The sequence below is a fragment of the Gallinula chloropus genome, assembly GCF_964237585.1.
Source record: "Gallinula chloropus genome assembly, chromosome: 7".
In the NCBI taxonomy this organism is placed as follows: domain Eukaryota; kingdom Metazoa; phylum Chordata; class Aves; order Gruiformes; family Rallidae; genus Gallinula; species Gallinula chloropus.
Window position 1 is genome coordinate 21,424,312 of NC_140092.1, and position 11,486 is coordinate 21,435,797.

Sequence of the window (11,486 nt, forward strand, 5' to 3'; positions counted from 1 at the left end):
GGAAGACCTTGGGCTGGAAGGGGCTTAGAGGGAAAGGCGCACCCAAGACAACACTATGGGGGAACAGCTAGCAGCACCTGGGCTGGCAGGGACCTCTCCTCGACTGGCCAAGATATTCACTCTCCCCTGTGTGATCCCTGGAGGAAGAGGACTCCTGCAGTTCTAAAAACTGGATTTCAAAGTAGTAGGTTGGAAAAGAGCTTTGAGATCATCAAGTCCAATGGTTCCTGTCCTGTGCTGACCCAGATCTCTCAGTACCTCATCTCCCCAGCTGTTAAACACACCCAGGGGTGGGAACTCAGCCCCCTCCCTGGGCAGCCTGTGCCACAGCCCCACAACTCTTGTAGGGAAGAACTTTTCCCTCCCAGCTGAGCTGACCCTGCCCTCATCTTTCTTCCCTGATGATGAGGTCCAAGGTTCCCAGTGAGAATCACTCCTGAAATGTTCTGCTCAGGACTGCAAGCGCACGTTGCTGGGTCACGTAGAGCTTCTTGTCCACCAGCACCCCCAAGCCCTTCCCCTCAGGGCTTCTCTCCATCCATTCCCTGCCCAGCCTGGAGCTGTGCTTGGGATTGCCTCAGCCCATGTGCAGGACCTTGTGCTTGGCCTTGTTGACCATCACTTGGTTCTCTCAGGCCCATGCAGCTTCTTGCTCTGATGCCTCACATGCTGCACAGCGAGCTTGGGGCACACACAGCCCATCAGCCCTCTGCTCCCCACCAGACTGTGCCTGCCTGACCATCCACCCGCCTCCCCGCAGGCAGGGCTGACTCTGGGTGACACACGACAGCAGCAAAGGGCAAGAGGGGTCTGCATCAGGCAGGGATAGGAGAGGGGGACACAGTGCCCAGGGCAGTGCTGGGCAGTCAGGACTCACCTGGGACAAGAGAGGACCAGGAGTTGTGGCTCACCAGTGAGCCTCACAGTGACCTCTGGCAAGGATGCCTGAGGGTTCTCCAGGTAGGCTCCAGCACAGGTACTGCTGCCATGACAGCTAGAGGCAGCACTGGGATCCTTAGCAGGCATCCAGGCTTGTTCCTCCTCCTGGGGACACCATCACCTTCCCACCCACGCCAGGACAGGGGAAGGCAGTGTGTCTGGGATGTGGTGATGAGAGCCCCCATCCTGCTGCCATGCCCAGCAGGAACAGGGTCCTGTCAGCCTCAAGGACCAGCAAGCGGGCTGTGCTGACCTTCCACATCCAGGAGGTTTTGGCCAGGTGCCTGATCTGTTCCTCTCTGTAGGGCCCCACCAAGCTTCTCCCTGATAGTCAAGGGAAAGGGGTGGGTTTTTGATGGCCTCAGGCTGGCTCCTGGCTCTTTGCTTGTCGCTGCCTCAGTGGAGCAGTGGGGAACACATGGGGTAATGGTGGGACATGACACATCCTGGCACTTCCCAGGGATGTGAAATTGCCTGCAGGAATGCAGAGAGGAAAGGGAGCTCCAAGAGGAGCAAAAGCATCTGTCAGCTGCCCCAGAGGTGATGCTGACATCCCACCCACCCCCCAAAGGAACCAGGCATCTTGCCTTGCCATGCAAGGGGACCCAGATGTCCAGCTGGCCTCCACCCCATGGGACACATGGCCCAGGTCAGCCTGCTTGGTTCAAAGCACCATGGCCAAGGGGGCACCCAAAGGGACGTGCGCAGCCACTCACATGGTTTGTTAATGACTACCTAATGACCTTGGGGGGGGGGGACAGGGGGGGGGACTGTGAGGGGGGAGTGGGACCTCCTGGACACCTGGCTCCCCACGCACATCTGCTGGACCTTGCTCTTTGCCCTGCACCTCCTCCTGGATCCTTGCCCATTCAGGCCAGTATAAAAGAGGCACAGAGGAGTGGGAGGGATTCCGGAGACCCTGAGGCCATAAGGGAAACTGAGGCACGCACACACACAGGTGCGGGTGAGGGACGCATAGGGGACCAAAGTGTGTGGGAGGGGACTGTGAGGAACCCAAGGGTCCAGTGGGAATGGGAGGATATGTAGGGGATCCAGGTGCCAGGGCAGGGGGTGGATTTATGGGGGCTGAGGGCTCTGGGGCAGGAGGGGTTTCCATAGGTGACCCAGGCTTCTGAGGACTGCAGAACTGTAGGGGATCAAGGTGTCTATAGGGTGTTCTGTAGGGGACCTGGGCATCCAGGTGGGATCCGCAGATGGTCCAGGTGCACAGGAGTCCAAAAAGGGGGTCCCTATGCATTTAAAAGGGGGTTTTAAGGGTTTTAAGTTGCCTTGGAGGGGCAACTTGTAGAGGAGCATCCAGGGTGGGATTTCCAGTGAGGCTATCCAGACGTCTAGATGTCCCTGACCCTGCTTCCCACAGGTGCCCATGGCGAGCTGGGCGCTATGCATGGCCGTGGTGCTGGCGGTGCTGGCAGGGGCGGCGGGTGACCACGGCTACCCGAAGTTCCTGCGGCAGCACGTGGACTACCCCCGGACCACTTCCCTCAGCCCACACCGCTACTGCGAGACCATGCTGGCACGTCGACAGGTGACGGCCCCGGTGACGGCCCCGGTGACGGCCCCGGTGACGGCCCGAAAGCGGCCCTGCAAGCCCACCAACACCTTCGTGCACGCTCCACCTAGTGAGCTGGTGGCCACCTGCCCCGCCATGGCTGACGAAAACGTGGTCTACAGCACCCCGAGAGCCATGAGCATCACCGTCTGCCGCGTGCGGGGGGGGAACACTCTCCCCCCCTGCGCCTACCGGATGCAGCAGCTCAAGCACCACGTGCAAGTCAACTGCCGCGACGGGCGGCCCGTGCACCTCGCCGGCACCTCCCCCTGACGTGGGGAGGGCTCTGCCTGGGGGTGCGGGGTCTCCCTCCCATAGCTGGGGGCTACGTTAGGTCTTGCAATAAAGGAACTGCCACAGATCTGGGCTCTAGCATCAGCTTCTTTGGGGGGGGGGGACCCTGAGACCATACCCCTCTTTGGGTGGGAAGGAGCCTCCTCGGGTGCCCCCAACCTTGTCTAAGGTGGACCTGGCCCCTCATGTGCTTCAAACCCCTGGGTTTTCCCAGCCCCTGGGTGTCCCATAGCCCCTCAGGGCTCTAGCCTCTCCTCTACCCCATAGATTCCCCCCATGTTATTCCATACCCCGTTCTCAGGGGCTGCACAGCTCCCCTGGGTGTCCTATAGCCCCCCAGGGTCCTCTGGTCCCCTGGCTATGCACACAACTCACTTGCACTGGTATCCTGACCCTTTGGGTGTCACATTGCTTTCCTGGATGTGCCACAGCTTCCAAAGGCCACCCCAAACTCCCCTGTGCCCCATAACCCCCTGGGTACCCCCAACATCCCCCAAGACTCCCTCTTCCACATGCCTCTGACACCATCTAGGGCCTCTCTGGGGCTGAAGCTGCTCTTGGGACCCCTTGGAACCCCCATGGAGCTGAGCACTTGCCGGGGCCACACACAGCCTGGAACTCCCACCCCACAGATGCTGAACACCCCCACAACCACAACACCACAACCATGACCCCACAACCACATCACAAGGTGCACACACAACATGCAGACTACACCAACAAGTATTTTCTTGGGTTTTCATGAGACCTCACGTGTTTTGGCTTGTGTTCATCATCTCTTGTCCTGCTGTGGGGTACCACTAGGAAGAGCGTGGCTTCCATGACTTCATCCCACCCCACCAGTACTTACCAGGACACTGAGAATCCCAGACTGGTCTGGGTTGGAAGGGACCCCAAGGAGCACAGAGCTCCAACCCCCTGACACAGGCAGGGACACCAACCTCCAGGCTTGGAGCTACACAAGGTTGCCCAGGGCCCCAGCCAACCTGGCCTTGAACACTCCCAGACACGGGGCACCCACCCCCTCTCTGGGCAGACCCTTCCAGCCCCTCACCATTCTCTCTGCAAGAAGCTTCCCCCTAAGATCTCCTCTAACCCTTCCCTCCTCCAGCTTCACTCCATCCCCCTTATCCTGCCAGTCTCTGCCCTTGAACAAGCTGATTCCCCTCCTGTTTCTCTGCACTCTCCTGTCAGGTCAGTGGAGGTGGGGAGGTCTCCCCTCAGCCTCCTCTTCTCTAGGCTGAACACCCCCAGCTCCCTCAGCTGCTCCTCAGAGGATTTGCCCTCCCACCCCTTCCCCCGCCTGGCTGCCCTTCTCGTCTCTCTCCCGAATGACACAAACCTTAGCAGGTACAAGAGGACCCATCTCCATCTGGCCTTGGTCTCAATACTGAAAGGACTTCCTAGTAAGATCCTGCCTTGAGAATAAACCACTCAACTATCTGCCACTGCTGCAGATAGCTGATCCCTCACCTGCACTAGGTTCAGCTGATGTGGCTGAGCTCAAGGGCAGGAGGGTCTTACTGCAGGCAAAAAAGCAGCCTGCACCAATTTCCTTTAATTTAATCTCTTGCCAATTAACATGCACACCTGTAATCACTGATTTGGGTGTTGAGAGGCAGAGAAGATAACAAGAAATGACCTGTCTCCTTCCCGAGGCACAGCTCCAGACCTGTGAGTGGGGTCATGGCTGCACTATCCTTAATCTACTGGGATGCAGTCCTTTACCCAGGGAGACAAAAAGGCCTTTGCCACAAGCAGTACTGGGCTGTTTCCGGGCAGCAGCCAGCAGATCTCTAACAGCATCAGGTAGCAAAAAGCCAGCATGTTCCTTCCCATTTAGGCCCTTTCATGTCCTGCCTATCACAGCCAACTGTGTAGTCCCAAGGTTTGTAATTGTTTCTGCCTTATCCCACCGTGGGGAGACAGCAACTATCACCTCTGGGTTGTGGGTGGGAGCTGAGGACCTTTCCTGAGGTCACAGATGAAGTCTGAGACAGGAGCTCAGGTCAGGCCTCCTGAACCCCGTGTAAAGGCACCCCAGTTTGTGGGCTCTTCTCTAGAGGAAAGACAAACCATGTCAGCCTGATTTTATTTCTTTCACAGCATCACAGACTCGTAGGGGTTGGAAGGGCCCTCAAGAACACATCAGGTCCAAACCCCTGACAAAGCAGGGTCCCTAGCACAGGTCGCACAGGTCGTCATCCAGACGGGGCTGGAATCTCTCCAGAGAAGGAGAATCCACACCCCCTGGGCAGCCTGTCCCAGGGCTCTTTGGGTTTTTCCTGGTTTCAAGGCATGCTTTTCGCCTTGCAGTGTGTGCATCAGTACAGGTTATTATCACAACAGGCAACCAAACTTGTTCCCGTGACCACACTATGTTCCACCAAGAAAGCAACTATGAGCTTCCTGGATACCAGCTCAAAGCTCCTATCTGAGTCCTACCTGCTGGAATTTCATGCCCAGGGTTTGCCCTGACAGGGGTCAACCTGCTTTTCTTACCTACTGTGTTACCAGACAATTAAATCCTTTAGCCAGGAACCAGGAAATTGCTTGGGCTGTATGTGGCAGTACAGCAAATAACAGCTCTCTCAAGTGCTCCCTGGAAGATCAGCCTTCCTGTACCTGAAGGGAGCAGAGGAACAGGAGGGGAATCAGCTTGTTCAAGGGCAGAGACTGGCAGGACAAGGGGGATGGAGTGAAGCTGGAGGAGGGAAGGGTTAGAGGAGATCTTAGGGGGAAGTTCTGTGCAGAGAGAGTGGTGAGGGGCTGCAAGGGGCTGCCCAGAGAGGGGGTGCCCCATGTCTGGGGGTGTTCAAGGCCAGGTTGGCTGGGGCCCTGGGCAACCTTGTGTAGCTCCAGGTCTGAAGGTTGGTGTCTCTGCCTATGGCAGGTGATTGGAGCTCTGTGCTCTCCCAACCCAGAACATTCTATGATTCTATGATCACACTGATGGTGTAGAGAGGGGTGTTAACCTTCCCAGTGCTACTGTGGAAATTCAGTCCTATTTCTGGAAAAGCAATGAGATTTTCACAGCACCATAGTAGTGACTGGCTCAGGCCAGCACCACGAGTGCCTTCAGGAATATTGACTCAGCAAAGTCAACACCAGGCTCCATGGATTATGGCAGGAGTCCTGTGAAACCAGGCTGCTTCATGCCATGCATGCCAAAATTGGCACGGAAAAAGCTTCTCTCCGGTGCTATCACTCACTCTTAAAGTACACCTGCCACAAATACAGCAAACCACAATTTCTCAGAAGCCTTTGCTCTAATAATTTTTTCCCCATGAGGGTTTGGGCTCCCTGGGACAAAACAGCCAGGGGTCTCCCGGAGAGAGTCCAGCGGAGGCTACGAAGGGGATGAAGGGCCTGGAGCATCTTCCCTGCGAGGAAAGGCTGAGTGAGCTGGGGCTGTTCAGCCTGGAGAGAAGCAGCCTGAGAGGGGATCTGGTCAATGGGGATCAATAGCTGAAGGGTGCGACACAGGGGGACATGGGCAGCCTCTTCTCAGGGTCTGTGGGGACAGGACAAGGGCTGATGGCCTCAAGTTGGAGCCCGGGAAGTTCCGCCCCAATCTGGGGAAGAACTTCTTCCCAGTGAGGGTGAGGGAGCCCTGGGACAGGCTGCCCTACAGGTGACTCTTCAAATAATCTTTCCAGTTTGGCCCAAAAAAAGACTGTTTGCTTTCACATGACATATTTTTGAACAAATGTGTGGTTTAAAGAATACAAAATGTTTGGGGACAATAGAGCTCTTCCTTTGTCTCCAATTGCATGGAGTGATAGGATGAAGGTGATGGGTTTAAACTCAAAAAGGGGAGATTTAGGCTGGAAAAAGTTCACTCTGAGGGTGGTGAGACACTGGCCCAGGGTGCCCAGAGAGGTGGTGGAGGCCCCATCCCTGGAGACATTCAAGGTTAGGCTTGATGGGGCTCTGAGTGACCTGCTCTAGTGAAGGACTAGATGGTCTGTGAAGGTCCCTCTCAACCCATTCTGTGAATCTATGTTAAACTAAAAGGCCCTGTGGCTTGGTCTGGGCAGTGGGGCTGAGGAGCTGACCTGCCCTCCTTCGCCACTGAGAAGCATCCTCTTTGTCACCAAGGGTTTAAATACTGGGACATCCCCATAACAAATGAGGCCAGAGTGGGACCAGAGCTGGAAAGAAGCCATAGCTTTCTGTGAAGGACTGAGCTGAGAGGCTGTGAAGAGAAAGGACAAAGCTTCAGGAGTACCTGTGGATTTTACTCCGAGGTGCATCCCAGCACAGCCCAGGGCAGCTCACAAAAGGCCCCTTATCTCTGCAGCTCACTCCAGCTGCCTTCCCAGTATGTGGTAATGGCCCAGGCGCCTGGCAGAGCAAATAACCAACCCCAACTATTTCCATCCACACACAAACCTTGGAGTGGAGGTGCTTTAAGGAGGCAGTGCTGATGGATACACAAAACATGCTCCTCTTCCTGCAGATACCTCCGTTTCCTTGGCTCTGCTCTGGTTTTGTTTGAGGTCCTGTGGTATATAAAGAGCAGCCAGAGCAGCCCTTGGCTCAGTCCTTTCTCCAGACATCAGAGGCAGCTGAAGAAGCAAGGAGCTCGATGTGCTGGGCAGACCTGCTTGTCCTTCTTCCCACAGCCCCATACCGGCTGGTGGCTTTCTCTGGTGCTGCTCTCTTCCATCATCTCTGTGCTTCAGGATGCCTCTCTCTGACTGACCGGTACGTGGCCATCACCCCACCATACCTGTGGGTGTTTCTGGGGGGTTCTGGCCAGATGGGCAGCAGGACACATGGTAACAAGTCCCCACTGACTCAGGTAGGGACATTTGTATGGCTTGAATGTGAGCTGTCCCTGGTCTTCTAGGCTCCCCCAGGGAAGGGGTCCCAGCCCCGAGCTGGGCTGAGGGCAAGAAGCGTCTGGCCGCTGCGCTCAGTGCCCTGCGCTGCCTGGGCTGGGCTGTGTGGAGCCAGGAGTGGGACTGATGGGCCTGAGGGGGCCCTCCCAGCTCAGGGGGTTCTGGGATTCTATGTTTCTCTGCAGTGGGGCCAAATGAAGGTTATTAAGGACAAACCAGACCCTCCAGTGTTGTGAGGGATGGATTTAGGGGTGAACCAGGATGGTACACGGGCAAGGGGAACCGGACAGGCAATGGGGACTGGCTTTGGTGTGACAGCCAGCAATACCTGCCCAAATTGTTATCCCCCCCTTTCCTGCTTGCAGCCATGATGGCCCTGGTGAACCCTCCGCCCACAAGAGGCCAAAGGGGATCGTGGAGGCTGCAGTACCAAGACTGAGCCCTATTATCAACACTGGCAGGAATTTGAAGCCCTGTTTTCCCCAAAATGCAGCCAAAGGGCATCTGATCTCTTCTAGGTACATGTTCCTCCTTGCTGGAGGATGTTTCCTTGCTGGCACAGCCATGGGCAGCTACGCTGTGTTGCTCCTCATCCCTGCTGCTGGCTCCGTGCTCATCCTCCTCTCCGTCAGCTCAGCTCATGCCCACACCTGGGTCTTTGCCTTCCTGATGTCCTGGCAGACACTGTGCCACCTGGGGCTGAGCAGCCAGGAGCTGGACCCTCAAGATGCCAGGTAATGCTCTGCCTCCTTCCCACAACTCCCCTTGGTGGGCTGGGGACCCTTCCCTTATTTTGTGAGGGTGGGGGGGGGGCCCCAAGCTGCACATGCTCGCTGTTCCACAGCCTCCCCTCCATCCACATCCCAGTGTGTGGGCAATGCTGTGGGCATGGCCCCACGCTTGGGACGTGGGGCAGCACATCTCCCACGCGTGGTCTTGCCCCCGTGCCCCCAACATTGCCTTTGAGGGACACCCAGCAGTTCTCAAGTGCCCTTTCCTTACAGGCCAGCCATCGCTCTCTCTGCAATCATGTTGCTGACCCAGAAGGCTACGTCTCTGGCCTTGGACATCCATGAAGGGCTCACGCCACCCCAGCTGGGTCAGGGGCTTTTTCAGCGCGCCCTGCCCCTCTGCAGCTACCTGTTCTTTTTCCCAGCTCTCCTTGGAGGTCCTCTGTGCTCCTTCAGCAGGTTTCGGGCTCAGACCGAGTCCCTGGGGTCTCTCCCCAGCCCCCTGCGAGCTGCCAGCCAGCGATGCCTCTGCACCCTGGCCCTGTGGGCTCTGCGTGCAGGGCTGGAGGGATGGTTGGCCGGCAGACACGGCTGCGCCGGCCTGGGCTGCCTGCCCCACGCCTGGGCACAGGCCCTACTCCTCCGGCTGGCCTACTACTGGCACTGGGTGCTGGATGAGGCCCTCCTCGAGGTGGCGGGGTTTGGGCTGGGAGCAGGCCGGGGAGACCTTTCCGCCCAGGACCTGTGGACACTGGAGACCACCCACCGCCTGTCCGTCTTCACCCGCACCTGGAACAAGACTACGTCCCGCTGGCTGAGGAGGCTCATCTTCCAGCGCTGCCCGACGCAGCCGCTCCTAGCCACCTTCGCCTTCTCTGCCTGGTGGCATGGCCTCCGGCCTGGGCAGGTCTTCGGTTTCCTGTGCTGGGCTGTCATGGTGGAAGCCGACTACCGTATCCATCCCTTCCTCAGCTCCTGGGCCACCTCCCAGGGTGCGAAGCTCCTCTACAGAGGCACAACCTGGATCTTCACGCAGCTCATCATCGCCTACATCTTGGTGGCTGTGGAGGCTGAGAGCTTCTCCACGCTCTGCCTGCTCTGGACTTCCTACAGCAGCATCCTCCCTCTCGCCTACGGCCTCGTGCTGCTGCTGCTGCTGCTTGCCAAGAAGCTTAAGGAGAACTGAGCTTGCCCTGGGTTATCTTGTGTGGCTGGTGAGACACCTCCCTGCACACGTGAGCACGCAGTCAGAGAAGTGCCATTGGCCAAGCAATCTCATATAAGGGCATCTCTGGAGAACCAGGTTGGCTTTTACTCCTGGGACATCCCCCATCTCTGAGGGGTGCTCTGAAGCAGGGAGGGGAGGTCACCAGCTCACCAGGCAAGAGGCCTTCTAGCAGCACTACCTGGCCCATGTTTGTCTTGGATTTTGGTGTCTCAGCCTTGTCTCACCCAGGGAGCACACCACCTGCCCACCAGCCTCACCTGTGGTACAGATGCATCCATCAGCAACTGTGCCCAGCTCCTGGGAATCTGTCCTCCATGGGAATAGCAGGCACTAGCAGAGAGCTGCCTTGCCACCTTTCTCATGTACACGGACCGCTGGGAACAGGCAAAGGGGCTGGCAATCTGTCTGGGGGCACTGCAACACAAGAAACACACTTTCCTCACCCAGCAGTACCACCAAGAAGCATGGGTCTGTGCTGCTCCTCCAGCAATTGCTCCTTATCACTGTCCCCCCAAACTGGGTTCCCAGTATAGACATCTCCTGCAGTCCCAGCTCTCCCTGAGTGGGTGACATGCAGGGTCAGCTGTGTTCTATGCCACATGAGCAACAGGAATGATCCATCCCCATCTCCATTCCTGCAGAGGATCCTGGGCACGGGGGCAAGAACTCCTGCTAGGAAAAGAGGGGCTGCTGCCCATGGCACGATGAGGACAGCAGAAGCAGGGGGGAGTAGATCAAACTTGGCTGTGGTGTTCAACCAAGGCTTAGGTGTCACTTGCCCCACAACAGCTACACAGCAGAAACCTAACACACCTCTCCAGTTCACGCATTGGCCTGGGATCCAAAAGCTGTTTAGGCTGGAGAAGAAGCATGAGTTGCCACAGAGGAAAACATCAGGAAAGGATGGAGCTGTGTCTATGTGAGAGCAAGAAGCCCCTCACCCAGCCTCAAGATAATACAGCTGAAAACGCTGCAGGACTATTGCTGGCCTCTGGTCTGCTGAGCATCCTGCTGCAGGGCACCAGGACCAACACCAGGAACAGCCTCAAGCACCCAAACTCAACAGAAAGCATTTTGACCAGGGTGGCATCCCACGCCGCGCAGGCCCCGTGCCTGTACCTGTGACAATGTTTGTCACCAAACTGAATCTCAGCACCCAAAACAGACCCAACCTTGCTTTACGCAAGCTGCTTGGATGCTTGGGCTACTTCAAGTCCTGCTGAGCACCCAAGCCAAGCTTTGCAAGCTGCTTGCCCCTCATATCTCCCTGTTAGCACCACAGCATGGCTTTGTCACAGCCAGGCCCCGCCTCCTTCAGTGCTGTCCTGCAGAGCTGCCTCCAACTTGTTCCCCACACCCAAGCTAATAACCGAGCCATCTCTTCATCTTATCTCTGAAAAACATGCTGGGTTCCCCCTCAGGCAGGTTCTCCAGCTGTTCCATCACTCTGCTGGCCCATGTGAGACCACCAGCAGCAAGCCAGGGACAGGGTGATGTGTCTGGGATGGTCCATGGGACAGTGGATCCCAAGCCAGAAGGCTCCTGCCACCTACATTGGAAGGAATTGGACCCAGAAGTCAGCTGCAAGAAAGCCAGTGCACAAAAAAAAAGTCCCTGAGGGCCATGGTTGGAGCCATCCCACATTCTTTCAACAGGCAGGGACCTGCATGGCCTCCTCCCTAAGGGGATCAGGAGAAATTCATTGCAAATGGGTGCCCAGCCAAGGAACCATCCCTTCCCAGCAGCAGCAATCATAGCCAAACAGATCAAAAAAATGAAGAAAATCCAGGTGAGAAGCCTGGAAAAGATTCACAGGAAGGAGACAGAGTGTCAAAAAACCCCAGGGAATTAAATTCCCCTCAAGAGAGCAGGCT

The 11,486-nt window shown here is 56.9% G+C and overlaps 2 protein-coding genes across 2 annotated transcripts; both read left to right on the top strand.

The window, feature by feature from the left end:
- The first annotated feature begins 1,801 nt into the window (after positions 1-1,801).
- Positions 1,802-2,873, top strand: LOC311193871 (ribonuclease CL2-like). Its single transcript, XM_084266839.1, has 2 exons — positions 1,802-1,897; positions 2,321-2,873. Exon 2 carries the CDS (start codon positions 2,327-2,329, stop codon positions 2,783-2,785), a length of 459 nt encoding a protein of 152 aa, XP_084122965.1. The 5' UTR covers positions 1,802-1,897; positions 2,321-2,326; the 3' UTR covers positions 2,786-2,873.
- A 4,524-nt stretch (positions 2,874-7,397) lies between these two features.
- Positions 7,398-9,570, top strand: MBOAT4 (membrane bound ghrelin O-acyltransferase MBOAT4; the record flags this gene model as incomplete). Its single annotated transcript, XM_084266729.1, has 3 exons — positions 7,398-7,516; positions 8,172-8,387; positions 8,658-9,570. The coding sequence occupies 3 exons, from the start codon at positions 7,398-7,400 to the stop codon at positions 9,568-9,570; spliced, it is 1,248 nt and encodes a 415-aa protein (XP_084122855.1).
- Positions 9,571-11,486: the final 1,916 nt, after the last annotated feature.